This window comes from Cornus florida, unplaced genomic scaffold, assembly GCF_030987335.1.
Source record: "Cornus florida cultivar Cherokee Brave unplaced genomic scaffold, ASM3098733v1 CherokeeBrave_3.0.0_Hap2_Chr02, whole genome shotgun sequence".
NCBI classification, from domain to species: domain Eukaryota; kingdom Viridiplantae; phylum Streptophyta; class Magnoliopsida; order Cornales; family Cornaceae; genus Cornus; species Cornus florida.
The window spans coordinates 31,537,895-31,555,908 of NW_026775572.1; the positions used below are offsets into that span (position 1 = coordinate 31,537,895).

General features: G+C 40.6%; 1 protein-coding gene across 1 annotated transcript; it reads left to right on the top strand.

Moving 5' to 3' along the window:
- The first annotated feature begins 6,254 nt into the window (after positions 1-6,254).
- Positions 6,255-8,932, top strand: LOC132295960 (uncharacterized). The gene is made up of 8 exons (XM_059794215.1): positions 6,255-6,816; positions 6,883-6,965; positions 7,026-7,143; positions 7,204-7,349; positions 7,841-7,918; positions 8,042-8,587; positions 8,702-8,752; positions 8,801-8,932. Exons 1-8 carry the CDS (start codon positions 6,255-6,257, stop codon positions 8,930-8,932), a joined length of 1,716 nt encoding a protein of 571 aa, XP_059650198.1.
- Positions 8,933-18,014: the final 9,082 nt, after the last annotated feature.

Below are 18,014 nucleotides of genomic sequence, written 5' to 3' on the forward strand. Positions count from 1 at the left end.
ATATATATGTGTGTGCATTTGATGATGGGTCAATGGTGGCTGTTGAAAAAAAAAAAAGGTGGTAAATGGTGAGGTTGAAATGATGGGTGTGGAGCCTACTAGTGTTTTACATGGGCAAAACTCTTTTGAGCTTTGGCAATGCATGGCTCATATTTGTTGCTTGTGATATGATATATATAGAAAGTACAGAAAGTGATTTGATAAAAAAAAAAAAAAAAAAAAAAAAAAAGAAGAAGAAGAAAAGAAAAGAAAAGAAAAAAAGGAGTAATGATTATTTTTGCCTTTGGCCACCTTATTAACGTGGGTTTTGTTGGCTGGAATTTTGTTTGAGTGGTGAGCGTTTTTGTTGGTAGTCAATGGAATTGCCTTTATAAAGAGTCTGTTTTGCAACGTTGGTAATGATACAAGAGAGACACAGAGAGACGAGAGTTACAGAAAGAAGCCGTGAGGTTGTAGAAGAGGTCGGGAGCTTGAGGCTTTGATGATCTAGTAAGGAATAATATTTTTTTTCAAGATAAGAGTTTCTAATCCACATAATCTTGCACCTTTGTGAATTAATTTTACTTAATTAGTGTCCTAGCATGCTAATTTGTGTTGATTTTACTTTAAAGTGATTTAATTGTGTATATGAAGTATATAATTTTGTGAGTAGTTGATATTGTGCAAATTAACATGCTTAATTTGAATTGATTGCCTTGAAAATGATTTTATTGCTGTAGATGAAATTTATGATTATGTGTATTAATTAAATTATATAAAAAGCATGCCTAAATATAAATTTCCATGCCATGGTGTTTAAGATCTTGCTAGAAATTGCTATGTGAAAGCATGTTAAATTGTGTAGCGGAAATTCATTTATTTTCATAGTAATGTCAAAGTATGTGACATGCATTCATAACATTGGGCATGGAAAAGGGCAAAATAATTTGAAGTGAATGAAAAAGGGATTTTTGGGGCAAAGTTTTGATTAATGTGATTTTTATAAAAACTCGGTCGCCGCGGAATCACCAAAGGGCTGTGGTGTTAATATAACCTAGAGGGAACTAGGGAAACACCCTAGCGTGGTTCAGCTATCTGGCCCCAAATGACACCGCGGGGGTACCAAGGGTCAGGGACAGTAGTCAGTCATTCTCTTGTGTCGCTGTGGAGTCACCAAAGGACATGTTATATTAACAGTTTGAAAAACGATGGATTTGAGTTTTGAAAATAGGGAGCGACATACATCACATTGCATATCATGGCATGGTATTATTTATTTGAAATTAGAATTTATGTTGTATTCTTTTCCGGCATAGCATGACCCCTATCATCTATTCCTATTCATTATTTGGATTCACGGGGCCACAAGAGGTGTGTCTTAGGCACCACCTACTGAGCAATTTGCTTATCCTATTACATTTAACATTTTCTTTCAGGACTCAGGAAGGAAGTAGGAAACGCAGACTGTGGAGGGAAAAAATTCCCCTTCCAGTAATAATTATCCACGTCGTCACACTACAAAATTAATTCAGATACCACAATGGCCCAATCGGTACCAAGCCCAAATTAGATCAGCCTAGTCTAGAGCAAGCATAGACAAGGCCTTGGCTCCCACATAGATCGCAGACCCGAGCCACCTGGCCCAACTTCTAAGACTAGACAGCGACAGTCCGTCATACCAAGGGTGAACTCCAAGCCCATTAGCCGAATCGTCGGGCCAGCCCACATTTAGCCTAATCTTGGTAAAGGGAAGTCATGTCCTGCTAGGCCAAGGAATCACAAAAGAGAGCAAGTTCTGTACAAGGAAAACTCAACATAGAAAGAATTATAGAAAGGAAAGGATTATAGATGTAAAGAAAATCATATATGGAATGAATTAGAGACAAGCCATGCGAATTCTACCAAAATTCCACCACTGTATTTCTTATAAATAGAGGCCTAGACCTCCAATAAAATCATCAAGCATTATATATTTATTCTGAGTTTTATTCTTGCTTGTTTTTGAGTGAGTTGTATTTTTCTTTTTATTTATTCTAATAGAGAGAAATTTTGCACCTACACTTTGGCTCCGTCTGTGGGAAGCGTATAGAAAGATACTCCCACTTTTTGTTTCAAGTTGTTTTTGTTTCCATGATCCAGAATGTCGAACGAAGAATCAATGGCGGCAGATCAACAGATGGAGTTAATGTAAAAGATGCGAAAATAGTTCTTGCACCAGTTCGAAGCGCTTCGTCAGGCGAATAAAGCCAGCATAGCCCAAATTACATTGCTTCAACAGCAGAATGACACCCTTCAAACCGCTATGGCATAGTTGACACCTCAGCCACCACCAGTTGACAGAGCTGCGCCTCTTCCCAACCAAAACGAACCTCAGGGCAATGGGGTTTGGTTAGTGAAGCTCGGCCACCACCAGTTGACGGAGCTGCGCCTCCTCCCAATCAAAACGAACCCCAGGTCAATGGGGCTCGGATTAGTGAAGTTCAGCCCACGGAAGTTCAGCAAGACTAAAGGGCCAGATCCGAGGCGGTAGCTTTAGACAATCTTTCTCGTCACATGCAGGATGAACAGGCCGAATCCAACCGTAAACTCACGGTATGGTTTAATGGTGTTCTAAATGGTGCAGGAGTAAAAGAGGCCTTTGACGAGAAGAGACTCTTGAGAGTTCAAACACCTGCAGAGATGGCCAGGGAATATAAGAACTCTCTCGTGAAGACTCCATTCACTGACGATATGTACCTCGTCGAGAGACCCAAGAAATTCACTATGCCTTCCTTTACCCAGTTTGATGGTACAGGAGATCCTTCTCGGTACTTAGATCACTAAGCGCAAAAGATGGCTCTGGATGATCCCAATGACCCATGGATATGCAAAGTCTTCCCTACCAGTCTAACTGGGGCTGCGCTGGAGTGGTTTAGGAATAGGCCGCACAAGTCTATTCCAGATTATGAAACTCTATGCACTATGTTCCTGGCGCAGTATTGTGGTAATAAGAAGCAAAGGAAGAGTATTGCAAGCCTTTTTACTATAAGGCAAAAGAAGGGTGAAACACTACAAGACTTCTTATCTAGATTCAATATGTAGGCTTTGGAAATAGCAGATTGCCACCCTGCTACCGCAATAGAAACATTCAAACTTGCAATGATTCAGGGAACCAAGTTTCATACGTCCTTGGTTAAGTATTCTCCTCCGGACATGCAAACCCTCAATGCTAGAGCACAGATCTACATTCGACTAGAGGAGAATGTGGCCTACCGAGCTCAACATGCCACCCTCGTCACGGTGGAGAACAAGCCTCAGGAAAAAGGTTTCAGGATCAAAAGACCGAAGAAGTCAACACGCTTCGGCACCAGCTATTCAAATACCCGAAAAACGGCAAAAGACTGAAGAAAGAATCACTCCCCTTCGCATAACCTTGGCTCGGTTATTCCAGGAGAATAAAATAAAGTTTGTAGCCCCTCAGCCAATAAGGCAACCATTGGAACAGAGAGACAAGACCAAGCACTGCGCTTACCACAGAGATTATGGGTATACAACCAATAATTGCAGATCCCTTAGGCGACAGATGGAAAATGTAATACCCCTAATTTAACAAGAATAATTCTGGAATTTATTTAATTATTTAAATTGTGTTTTATTGATTTAGTTGTGAATTTGTTGATTTCATTATGAATTATTTTAATGACTTGTTTTTGTTTGATTATTTTATTTAATTGTTTATTTAATTGGGTTTTAATTATTGGATGTAATTGTTTTCTTTAAATAGAATTAATTATTTTTCTTGAAATTGAATTAATTGTTAAATGATTTAATTTAGTATAAATGGATTTTCTATAAATAGAGTTTTATGTTAGTAGGATTAATTAAGGGTTTTGGTTTTAGAAGTCACGTATGTAGCCGACATAATTAAGCATTAATTAGGTTTCATATGGGCCGACTAAGGATTTAGTTTAGGGTTTAAATTAAACTAGGGTTTTGTGTAAACTTATAAACCTATAAATATATCTGTATAAGGCTGTCAAGGGTTTAGAACCCTAACCACGTTGTGGAGACAGAAGAAACAGAGAGGAGGAAAACCAAAGGGGCGCCGGGAAAACTTAGAAGAAAGACGCTGAGATTTCTGAACCGAGTCTCACAGGCAAGTTTTATAACTAGCTCTACCTCTTTGACCTGTGTTCTTTGCATCCCTAACACAATCTCAGGATGAAATAAGGATTAAAACAAATCTGGTTCGCATGCTTGCATTGTTTAATAAACATATGTTTATGAACTGTTAAATTGTTTGTTTTACAGTGTTGTTTGTTTTACTGTTTTGTTTTACTTAATTCATGATTTTAATGATGTCATTTGATGGATTAAGAATTTTAATAGTTCTAAAACATAGTGGGAAATATTAAAATTAATCTGGGTCGCAGGGTTAGATACCTGAAACAGTATGTGTTCTTGTATGGATTTTAATCCACTCAGAAGCTGTTTTGTGTAATTCTTGTTCCATATGATTTGGTTAATAAGTTATGAATTTAATTAACTTTGGAACTCCCCAAGGACTTAGTTTTAATTAGCAAGAAATTTGGTTTGGAGGATCAACACAGCCGAACACTGCCGGAATTGGAAAAACGACGCACAGGGGAAGGAGCCTGCTCTATTTCAAGTAGAGCAGGCTCAATTAAAAGATGGAGCAGGCTCTACTTTGTAGTAGAGCCGGCTCTACTTGGTGATGGAGGCGGCTCCACTTTGGGTGGAGCCGGCTCCTTTTGTGGGTTTTCATTTTTTTTTGGTTTTCTGCGAGACTGCTAGCTACTGTGCTTGGGTTAATGGGTTTCCAGGGACAACTGAGAGTTTAATTAGAGGTTCTCAGTGATGTTTAAATTCTACTAAAACTTCAGAAGGCATGAAAATACATATTATACCATAGAAGGTTAGTAGAAGGGACGTTATGAAACTGTTAAGAAAGTTTACATGGTTGCCTTGTGCGGATGATTCAAGTTGTTTAATTTTAATTTAGCAATTGAATTAGGAGTTTGATATGTAAATCATATAATAGGGGTATGGGATTAAGCCTATTAACTAATATAAATCAGTTAATACTTAATAAGGAACTAGTTGATGGTTACCAAAACAATTGTTTATGTCAACTTGTGGGATGTTGTGGAGTAATTACAAGTAAGCATGTAGATACTGTTAATGTTATTATTAGGCTTATTATGAGTTACAGGATGGTTATATTTATTCTCTGCATTTAAAATCTGTTAGAGAATCAGGTACTGGATGTATTGAACAAGCATGCTAGTTAAACATTCTTGTTATGCTTATGAATGGGTATGTTGATATTGATATGTTATGCTGTCATATATATATTATCAATTCTGGATGGATGTTTTGTATGCACCGGTATGGGACGGTGACATACTAGGGGGATTAGCTTAAAAATGCTAAGTCCTACCTACTCTGAAATAAGGGATGGATTAACTACAAAAGTTAAGTCCTACCTGTCTTCTGTGTCAGATCAATAAATAATTGAGTGACACTTTGGTTTGGAATGGAATTTAAATATATTTTTATGATGCCACGATATGAGCCTGAGTCTCAGAGTCGTTGGTTAGGGAGCGTATATGCATTGGGATGCATAGCTGGCTATGATGGTTGGATGTGTACCCTGTTAGGACTAGGTAGTCATGCCCACCTTTGGGTGCGTTTTCGCATGGTGCCTACTAGTCAGGTTGAGACGGGCCTGTAGTCCAGTGAGAGTCCTGTAGTGTGATTATATATATATATTTATCTACGGACTATTAGCTATTGTTGGATTGGTTAGGATGTACATGCGTATCGGGTCTCTGCTTGGGTAGTAGTAGTATAGAACTTGCATGTGGGCCTGACCCACTCATCATTTTTCAGGTATCGGACATTTCCAGTCTAGAGCTTGTTCGTGCTGAGCAGAGACAATCTTCCATTCTACCAACGACGTATGACTTCTTTCCAAATATTGGATTTGGATTTTATTTTCAGTTTTTACTTTCATTCAGTTTAGGATTTTTATTAGGGGTCCACTAGAGATGGATTCCTGAGTTGTTAAACTGATGGAGTTTTGGATTATCAGATTCTAAGTATTTAATTATAAAGGATTTTACTTTTAGTTTCTTCCAGCTTAAACTTTATTTATTAAATTCATTTTGTCATCTGTGTTCACTTTAAAATACTTTAATTGTTTGATATTCCCTCGGGTTTGGGCCTGGGCCTGATCAACCCGTGTCTCGGATTCGAGGGGTATCACAGAAAACATGATACTGAGGGGTGAATTGGCAGATTACCTTAGAACAAAGGAGTATGTGAAGCCTTGGGAGGTCAACCCTCGAAGAGTCGAAGGTAATCAAGTAAAGGTCATCCATGCAATACATAGAAGATCGGAAGATGATCAGGAGTCAGAGGAGGTTTATAGATCTCGACTGAGAACAACCCATAAGCTAAGGAGGCTATCCTCAGTAAATACTATTGCTTCGGGAAGCATCAACATCGGGTTCGGTAATGGAGATCTATCTAGAGTTCAACTTCCCCACGAAGATCCGTTGGTTATCAGTCTCCTCATGGCGAATTGCATGATTAAGAGGGTTTTTATTGACCCAGGGAGTAGTGCCAACATCATCACAAAGGCGGTCTTTGAGCAGCTAGAGATCCCATCATCATTAATTTGGCCTACCTCCAGCCCATTACTGGGGTTCGATGGCACAAAAATGGATCCCCTTGGGGTGATTGACTTATCCATAACTGCGGCAAAGAGGACTCTGAAGGAAAACTTTGTCTTAACAGAGATCCACCCTTCATATAATCTTATTATGGGAAGAGGTTGGATCCACTGAATGAACGGAGTTCTGTCTACCCTTCACCAGGTGATGCGATGTTTGTCTCCAGATGGGAAAGAGGTTATAAACCTCAGGGGAGATCAAGTAACTGCCAAAGAGTGCTATATGTTAACACAGAAAGAGGCAAAAAAGGTAGTGAAACAATCCCAATCGGTCACACCTCCGGGAAGCAAATCCAAATAACAATTACAGAATCCTCTGCCCAGGTATCTGAGAGTAGAGGATGAGGCTGAAGCAGAAAAGCCTACCGAGGAGTCTCTGGAAGCTGTCGAGGTAATCCTCGGCGATCCTCAGAAAATCACCTACATGGGTTCTTCCCTCACAGCCGAAGAAAAAGAAGCATTAATTAATGTCATTTGACGAAATGCAGATGCATTTGCTTGGGAGCATTCAGACATGGTGGGGATCGATCCTTCAGTCTCATGCCATAGCTTGAAGGTGGATCCGGCATATAAACCAGTCCAGCAGAAGCACAGAAGGTTTGCCCCAGAGCGCAACCAAATTATAGCTGAAGAGGTAAGCAAATTACTTCAAGCATGTTTCATCCGAGAGGTGTACTACTCACAATGGCTCTCCAACGTGGTGGTAGTTTAGAAAAAGAATGGCAAATGGAGGGTTTGCATAGATTTTACCAATCTCAACAAAGCTTGCCCTAAAGACAGCTTCCCGTTACCCAAGATTGATCAGATGGTTGAAACCACTACTGGTTTTGAGAGGCTCACGTTTCTTGATGCGTACTCCGGCTACAACTAAATTCCTATGAATCTGGAGGATGAAGAGAAGACTGCTTTCATAACGGAGAAGGGCACCTACTGTTACAGAGTTATGCCATTCGGGCTCAAAAATGCTGGAGCAACTTACTAGCGCCTTGTTAACAAGATCTTTAATAAAATGTTGGGAAAGACGGTCGAGGCCTATATCGACGATATAGTGGTTAATAGTGTGAAGAAGGATGAGCATCCTATACACCTTTAAGAGGACAGTTCATTTGCAGTGTTCCTTTGTAGTTAAATCCTTCGAATTGTTCCTTCGTAGTTTCTTCAGGACAGTTCCTCGGCCATATTGTGAACAAAAGGGGAATTGAGGTAAGTCCGACTCAGGCTCAAGCCCTCATATAAAATTAAGAACCAAAGACCCGCAGGGATGTATAAGTTCTGACCGGCCGAATCGCAGTTCTTAGTCGATTTATTTCTTGATTGTCCGATAAGTGCAAACCATTTTTTGATACAATAAGGTCCAAAAACAAAGACATATGGGGGCCACAACAGCAAGATGCTTTCAATCAACTGAAACGTTACATGGCGAAACCCCCAATTCTGTCAGATCTGAAGCCTAGTGAGACTATTGTCTTGTACTTACCCATCTCCAGCATAGCCACAAGTGCAGTATTGATCAGAGAAGAAGGTAAGAGTCAGTATCCAATTTTTTACACTAGCAAGACAATGACAGATACAGAAACGCGGTACAACAAAGCCGAGAAGATCATACTAGCATTAGTATACGCAAAAAGGAAACTTCGACACTACTTTGAGTCACACAACATCAAAGTTCTTACCAACTACCCCATGCGAGTCATTCTTTCTAAACCGGATTTGTCCGGAAGAATAACTAAATGGGCGATCGAGCTTAGTTCCTTTGACATATCCTACGAACCGAAGGTGTCGTACAAAGGGCAAGCGTTATCTGATTTCCTTTTGGAGTATGAAGATAAGCCCGAGGAGCCAGGCCTTTTTGAACCACAATGGGAGCTTCGGGTAGATGGTTCCTCGAACTTGATTAGTGCTGGAGCAAGAGTCGTTATTATAACTCCCGAAGGCACCAAACTGCAGTAGTCAATTCGGCTGACTTTTCCTGCCACTAATAATAAGGCGGAATATGAAGCCCTGCTTACAGGACTCTGGTTAGCAAACCAGCTTCAGGTAAGGTGCCTAAAAGTTTTTAGTGATTCTCAGCTTATTGTGAATCAGGTAATAGGCCAGTACCAGCCTAAGGAGGATAGAATAAAGGCTTACAGAGAAGCTGTGGAAATTGCCTCACGAGGGTTCGATCAGATCAATTTTCATCAAATACCTCACGAAGAGAATTCTGAAGCAGATTAGTTGGCTGTAGTAGTATCTTTTTTGGATGAAGATTTGGTCCGGATTGTACCAATCGACATCCTGGATGAACCAAGTATAAGCCCTTGACAGGAGATAATGGTGATCTCGGTTGTCCCACGCAAACCATGCTGGATGGATCCATTGGAAGCTTACCTTAATGAGGGGACTTTCCCGAACCAGAAGGCCGAAGCTCGAAAACTCAGGCACACCGTAACCAAATATGCTATCATTAATAACTAATTATATCGAAAATCATTCTCAGGTCCTTACCTGAAATATTTAAGCCCCACAGAGGCTCTTACGATACTGTAGCAGATTCATGATGGGGATTGTGGAAATCACTTCGGAGGTAGATATTTGGCGCATAAAGTTCTGACTCAAGGTTATTTTTGGCCTTACCTGGATCGGAATGCTGAAGAGTATGCCAGAAGGTGTGATAAGTGCCAGCGACATGGTCCAATGAAGCATCAACCTACCGAAGATTTGCATGCAATGGCGAATCCATGGCCATTCGCACAGTGGGGGATTGATATGGTCGGTCCTTTGCCCAAAATGGTGGAGAAGAAGGAGTATGTGTTGCTGGCCACCGATTATTTCACTAAATGGGTAGAAACCGAAGCCTACTCAAGCGTGACCCATGAACAAGTGAAGAGTTTTCTATGGAATAATATAATCTGCCGATTTGGGATGCCATATGTGATCATGATGGACAATGGCCCAAATTTAGATAACTGAAGCACAAGAAAGTTCTTTGCCGAGCATGGGATTAGGTAGAAGTTGGCTGCGGTTAGCCATCCTTAGAGGAATGGACAGGCAGAAATAACTCATTAGACCATCTTCAGCTGCTTGAAGAAAAAGTTGGAAAAGCTCAAATCCAAATGGTACGAGAATCTACCTCAGGTACTTTGGGCATATTGAACCCCCACTTGCCGGCCAACAGGAGAAAACCCTTTTGCCATGGCTTATGGGTCAGAGGCTGTTATACTTACGGAATCAGCAATTTTGACTCTTCGGATTCACTTGGTACTCGAAGGTAACAATGATCAGTAGCTCGAGTATAGCCTCGATCTCTTGGAAGAAAAGAGGGATGCTACGACAATTAGGCTTGCTTCGTACCAGCAACAGTTACAACAAGCGCGTTAAGTTCAGATGTTTTGTGGAAGGAGATTGGGTGCTGAAACAGGAAACGGCCCATGTAAAAAAGTTGCAACCCAATTGGATCGGACCTTACAGAGTCACTGAAATAGTGGGAAAAGGAGCTTACCGATTGGCAGAAGCTGATGGGCGTCCAATTGCGCGTCCATGGAATGCAATACATTTAAAAAGGTACTATCATTAGATGATATAGTTTGTTTACTTTCTATTTATAGACAACATACGTCTATTTTTTTATCTAAGTATGGCTGCTTATAGGCCTATTTAATAAAAGTTTCTTGAGGTATGCACATCTTTGCACGTCTTTACTCCTTTAGTAAAGTGGGGCCTTACTTCTCTTGTCGTAATAGGGGGCATTTGATACCCCTCGGATCCGAGACACGGGTTGATCAGGCCCAGGCCCAAACCCGAAGGATATCAAACAATTAATATGTAACCGAACACAGAATACAAGATAAAATAAGAAATAAAAATAATAAGCTGAAAGAGTGCTAACCGAAAATCCTTAAAACAAAAATACTGAAATCCAATAATCCAAAACTCCATAAGCTTATAACTCGGGAATCCATCAATTGGACCCCTTATTAAAATTCTCCAAAAGATACTGAAATAATAAAAATAAAATCCAAAGCTATCATAGAGAAGATTCCTACATAATCGGAGGAATGAATAGCTGTATCTGCTCTACACGTCCAAGCTCTAACCCTGGAACTGACGAGCACCTGAAAAATAAAGAAGTGGGTCAGACCCACATGCAAGTCTTGATCTACTACAATCCAAACAGTAATCCGATACGCAGATACATCCTAGGAAGACTCAACAATATTTAGAGTAGTCCATATAAATATATGGTACACACTATAGGACGCTCGCTAGTCCAACAGGTCTGTCTCAGCTTGAATAGAAGGCAACATGCGAATACGCACCCTAAGGTGAGCATGGGTACCTAGACCTACCAGGGAACAACACCTATGTCAGTTATCCATCCTAGGCGATATACGCGCCCTAACCATGGTCATGAGACTCAAGCTCATTCCACGGCACCGTAAATATATATATATAAAGTCCGAACTCCTCCTAATACAGTATACCATCCATCTGTGTAGTGGTCTGATATATGTATAACCAATCCATCCTGAAACCATAGTAGGTCATTCAATTCACAATTGATATGACACATGTAGGTGATGGACTTAACCTTTATGATTAATCCATACCTTAATCCAGATTTAGGTAGGCTTAGTGTCTGAACTAATCCGTACCTAGTATGACACCGTCCCATACCGGTGCATACCATCCTCCAGTTTACATAGTTAATAACACAGTATATCTATTTATTAACCACATCCCAGAATAAGCATAAATATAGTTTAGCATGTATACAACCAATTTATGTCTCCAATATAACATTTAGATATCCCATTGCAGTTCTTTATAAAAATAAAAAGACTGTACACTTAGCTCCTCCAGTTAGCGTAGTTGATGAAAACAGTATCAGATACTAATCAACCATACTCCAAAATTTGCATAAATATAGTTTAACATGTGTATAACTAAATTGTGCATCCAATAACAATTTTAGAATCCCAGTTCCAATCCCTTAAATTGACAAATCAAGATTATACAATTTATTTCTCCATATAATATCATAACTGATGCGTTGTATGTCAGTTTGTAAACATCAGTTAATTCCAGCTAAGAACACATATATTTTAATAGTCATATGCTCTTAACACAACTAACAATATGATTCATAATTTAAGATCATGCAATAAAACCAATTGCTAAAACAGTAAGCAGTGTAATGTAAATATTTAACCATTCACCTACGAGCCCTCTATTTGATCTTAAATTAATTCCTATCCTCAATAACTGAATGTGAACTTGCTTCTTAACATTATTATAAGTCTCAAACACATATTTACAACATTCAATAGCTTCAAACAGTTCCAGAAAATTCAATTTCAGCCAAATGAACCACAAAAAATCAGTTTCTGGACCTTTTAAGAGAGAACAGGCTCTAGAAATTAAAATAGCTTGCTCTTCTTTTCTTCAGAGCCGGCTCTAGGCTCATTAGAGCTGGCTCCACAACATCCTAGAGCCGGCTCTACCTTCTAGGAGCCGGCTCTAAGGGTTTTTCAGAGCTTGCTCCCTTTTCCCCTTAGCAGCTTCGTTCGTCTCGTCGTCTTCTCTGATTTCTGTGAGTACCAGTTCTTGTAGTAAACTTTTAGTGCATGTTTTAAGGTCTGATTCAATTCCAGATTGATTATAAAACAAGGACCTATAATGATATTTAATCAAAACTTGAATTGAAAACCAAACTGTTACTCAATAAAACAAGGTTACCAAGTTTCAGTTTTTTTTATTTTTTTATTTCTACCTTGTTAAAACAACCCAGAACATGTTCATTCCATGAATTTAAACATTAATTAAACATGCATAAAGGTTATAATTAAGCCTTAGTTTAATTCCTGGAGTCTTCCTGAACACGCACAGAACACAGATTAAAGAGATAGAGAAGAACAAGACTTGCCTTAAGTTTCAAAATTGAAACACTGAATCCACGTCTCTGAGTTTTAGTTTTCCTTGCTCTGCCTTCCTCAGCCCTCTCTGTAAATTACTCACTCTCTGTTTCTCTGCCCTCACAACCCTCTGTATCACTGTATACATGACTAAGGTGAATAGGGTAAACATATGTATTTATAGGCTTAAGTTAAAAGCTTAACCTTAATCCTAAACCACCTACAGGTCGGCTCAGACTAAAACACGATGAAATTAACAAAACCCTAATAACTTAAAATAGTTAAGTTGCCTCTAAAATAATTAAACCAATTACAAATAAATCAATTAAAAAAAATCAACAAAATTAAATAAAACAATTTAAGCAATATTAACAATTAAATAGGTAATAAATCCAGTCACAAAAATGCAGCACTTAATGTAAGCTAAATAAATCTAAGAATTCAACAATTTAATAACTCAAAGAAAACAAGTAAACCAAAGAATTAATTCAAAATAAATCTAAGAATTCAACAATTTAATAACTCAAAGAAAACAAGTAAACCAAAGAATTAATTCAAATAATACAAATAAGTCAAGTACGTCAAATAATTCAAAAACAATTAAACAATTAAAAAGTCAATTAAAACATAAATTGAAAATTAAATACCAGGACTATCCTTTTGAAATTAGGGGTATTACATTCTTCCCCCCTAACAAAAGGAATTTCGTCATCGGAATTCGCTCTTACCTTCTTCCAATATGTCAGGAAACTGTGAGCGAATGACATCCTCCCGTTCCCAAGTGGATTCAGCCTCATTGTGATGACTCCACTGAACACGTACCAAAGGAATAACCTTGTTACGAAGAATCTGATTCCGTCGGTCTACAATACGACACGGCGGCTCCAAATAAGTTACATCCGGCTGCAACTCAATCTCCCCAACATCGATATGCTGGTACTGATTCTCATCTCATAGAAATTTTCGCAACATAGAAACATGGAACACGTTATGAACGCGATCCAAGTTATCCGAAAGTGCCAATCGATAATCCACAGCTCCAACTCGATCCGTAATCATGAAAGGACCGACAAACCGTGGAGACAACTTCCCTTTCTTCCCAAAGCGCATAACACCCCTCATAGGCGAGACTTTGAGAAGAACCTGATCCCCAACCTTAAACTCCAAAGCACGAGTATGACGATCAGCATAACTCTTTTGCCTACTCTGGGCAGTACGCATATGATCGCGAATAAGAGCTATCTTCTCAGAAGTATCCTTGATAAACTCAGGACCCAAGAATCTGCTCTCACCAACCTCCATCCAACAAATAGGTGATCGACACGGTCGGCCGTATAACGCCTCAAATGGTGCCATCCCAATAGTCTTCTGAAAACTATTGTTATAAGCAAACTCTACAAGTGACAAGTAATCCTCCCAATGGCCATTGAAATCAAGAACACATGATCGAAACATATCTTCCATAATCTGATTCACCCTCTCAGTCTGTCCGTCAGTCTGAGGATGATAAGCAGTACTAAGATATAACTCCGTACCCAAAGCTTGCTGAAAGCTCTTCCAAAATCCAGATACAAAGCTCGAATCCCTGTCCGATATAATAGATAATGGAATGCTATGTAGCTTCGCAATCTCTAAAATGTATAGCCTTGCCAACTGCTCCGAAGTGTAGTCAGTGCAAATAAGCAAGAAATGAGCTGACTTGGTCAACCTATCCACAATGATCCATATGGAATTATGCCCCTTGAAAGAATTTGGCAAACCTTCCACAAAATCCATAGAAATGCTCTCTCATTTCCATTCCGGTATCGGTAGTGACTGTAGAGCTCCTGGTGGCCTCTGATGATCAATCTTGACCATCTGACAAGTACTACATTGCGAGACAAAAAGAGCAATGTCCCTCTTCATACCTACCCACCAAAACTGCCGCTTCATATCCTGATACATCTTATCGCCTCTTGGATGAACAGAAAACTCAGAGTGGTGAGTCTCAGTTATCACATTCTTCCTCAAATCATCAGCAGAAGGTACCACCAACCGTCCCTTGTACCTTAAACCTCCGTCAGTCCCAATATGATAAAATGGAACCTCCCCAGAAGCTATCTCTGCAACCTTGTCGATACACTGCTGATCGGTGAGTTGTGCTTGTAAAACCTTGCGAATGATGGAAGGTGTAACCATCATGCAAGCCATAAAAGCATCCGATAACTCATCTACATTCTTTAAAACATTCCACTCAGTGGTGAATAAGGCAGAAAGATTACCAACAGGTCGGCGACTGAGTGCATCCGCCACCACATTCACTTTCCCTGGATGGTACTGTATAGAAAAATGATAGTCTTTCACAAACTCCAACCACCTGCGCTGTCTCATATTTAGCTCTCGCTGAGTGAACAAATACTGCAGACTTTTATGATCACTAAATAACCTGAAGGACTTACCCAACTGATAATGCCTCCAAATACGTAAAGTAAAGACCACAGCTGCCAACTCCAAATCATGCGTTGGATAATTAAGCTCATGAGGCTTAAGCTTCTGAGATCCATAAGAAATCGGTCGCTCCTCCTATATCAAAACACATCCAAGACCCTGCAACGAAGCATCCGTGTAAATAAGATACTCTATCCTGCTCTGCAGAGTAGCCAGAATTGGTGCAAAAGTCAACTTCCTTTTCAGCTCATCAAAAGCTCGCTGACAGTGTTCATCCCACACGAACTGTACACCTTTCTTGGTCAGATGAGTGAGTGGTCCTGCTATCTTGGAGAACCCCTGGATGAATCTCCTGTAATATCCTGCCAGACCGAGAAAACTCCGAATCTCAGTAGGTGATATAGGCTGTCCCCACTCAACCACCGCTGAAACCTTGGCCGGATCCACTGCTATCCCCTTTTCTGACACCACGTGACCCAGAAATTTCACCTCCCGCTGCCAAAATTTACACTTCTCGAACTTGGCATATAACTGGTGCTCACGAAACGTCTGCAAGACTATGCGAAGATGTCTAGCATGGTCGTCCTCAGACCTAGAATAGATCAAGATATCATTAATAAAGATGATGACAAACTAATCTAAATAAGCCCGAAAGATTCTGTTCATTAAATCCATGAGCACTGCAGGTGCATTAGTCGTCCCAAACAGCATGACACGAAACTCATAAGAACTATATCTCGTGAGAAATGTTATCTTAGGAACATCCTGCTCCCTAACCCTTAACTGATGATATCCAGAATGTATATTAATCTTGGAGAAGTATGTGGCTCCCCTTAACTGATCAAATAGATCATCAATCCTGGGTAAAGGATACTTGTTACGAATCGTAACCTTGTTCAACTCCCTGTAATCTATACACAGGCGAAGCGAATCATCCTTCTTCTTCACAAATAACACTGGTGCTCCCCAGGGTGAAGTACTCCTGCGAATGAAACCCTGGCTGAGTAGCTGCTGAATCTGATCCCTCAGCTCTCTCATTTCCACTGGTGCCATCCTGTAGGGTGCCCTAGCAATAGACGCAGTGCTTGGAGCTAAATCTATCACAAAATCGATCTCGTGACTAGGTGGCAACCCTGGAATTTCCTGAAATACATCCGAAAAATCCTGTACAATCGGTATGTTATCCAACGATACAGTAGTCCCCTCATCTGTTTCCTCCTCCACATGGAATAAATAGGTGCTACCGCCTCCTTTAGAAAGTAGCATATCTACTACATACATATCCTGACCCGGTATGGTAAATATAATAGATCTACCAAAATAATCAACTTGGGCATGGTAGTGAGACAACTAATCCATCCCAAGTATCACATCATAAGTGTGCATGTCCAGGACCAATAGGTTGGTTAGAAATCTGAGTTTGCCAATATCTAGTGTCACAGGCCCATCACTCTCATCTATAATAGCTGTATTGCCCAATGGTGTAGAAATACCCTGAGGTCTAGTGCATACCCTCGTCCGCATCCCCGATAAAGCAACAAAAGTCTTAGCTACAAATGAGTGTGTAGCACCCGTATCAAATAAAACACGTCCATGAAAACCATGTATAGGAAACTTACCCTCAACAGCCTGAGGTGCCTGCATATCCTGTGGCTTAAGGTTATACACCCTGCTATAATGTAACTGCTGCGGTGCCTGTCCCTGAGGCTGCGGCAGAGTTGGTAATGCCGGATAAGTCTGTCCCTGAATCTGAGGAACCTGTGGAGCTGGTAGAGGTACTAGCGCCCTCTGTCCCTGCTACACATGCTGTCCCTGTCCCTGTCTCTGTCCCTGTCTAACTGTAGGACACTGCTTAGAAGTGTGATCATACTCCCCACAAGTATAACAACTACCCTGGAAAGTACCGAATGGCCTCCTCTGTCGATTAGCCTGTGGCTGATCCTATCCTGCCTGTGGTCCCCCATTCTGTTGACGATGAATAGGTGCCACATTCTTGGAAGCATCTGAACCACCCTTGTGCTTCTTCCAAGGCTGCTGTCCCTGGAATCTGCCCTTGTCATTCTGTCGGTGTCCATTCCCATTCCCTTTCTCAGTTGACTGGTTAGTAGAGTCTCGGTCACCCCGCTTCTCACCCTTGGCCTGTCTAATGTCCACTGTCAATTGGTACTGCTATAGCGCAGCGTCTACCACCTGAGCATAGGTAGTATAGGCTGGACTACCTGTAATAGCTCTCTTAATAGACCACATCAGTCCCTTGACGAAACTGTTGCGCTTCTTCTCCTCTGTATCCACCTCCTCCGGTGCAAAGAGAGACAAACGTGTGAACTGCTGCTTATACTCTGCCACTGACATGTTTCCCTATTGCAGATTAAGAAACTCAGTCTTCATGGCTGCCTTGACTGCATAAGGAAAATACTTTTCTTCAAAGCGTGCACTGAACTCATCATAAGTCAAAGCCATCATCTCCTCTATGGTGGTAACTGACTCCTACCACCGTAGTGCATCCCCAACTAGCTTGAAGGTAGCAAGCATCTGCTTTTGAACCTCCGTGCACTGATTCAAGCGAAGATGTCGCTCGATGTCCTGTTTCCACTGGTGAGCTGCCCTCGCATTGGTTGAGCCTGTAAACTCAGGTGCGTTCCCCTTTGTGAAAGAACTCCTTGCCTTCTCCCAAGTATCAATCTGAACAACCAATGCTGGTACCGGTGTTGGTAATGGTGCTGGCTGTACCTGAGGCTGATTCCGAAGAACAGCCGTTACCCCTATTTCTATAGCTCGAGCAATAAGGTCATTGAGGTGAGGGGGAAACTCTGGATCTTCTCCCTGATCCCAAGTTTGCTGAACTTCCTCCTGCCCCTCATAAAACTGACCTTCATCCTCCTAACGCTGCCTACGGGCCACTTCCCTTCGTTGCCGATTGTTTCGTTTGGTTCTTGCGTTAGCCATTCTGTCAACACAAAAAGACAGACATCAGCACG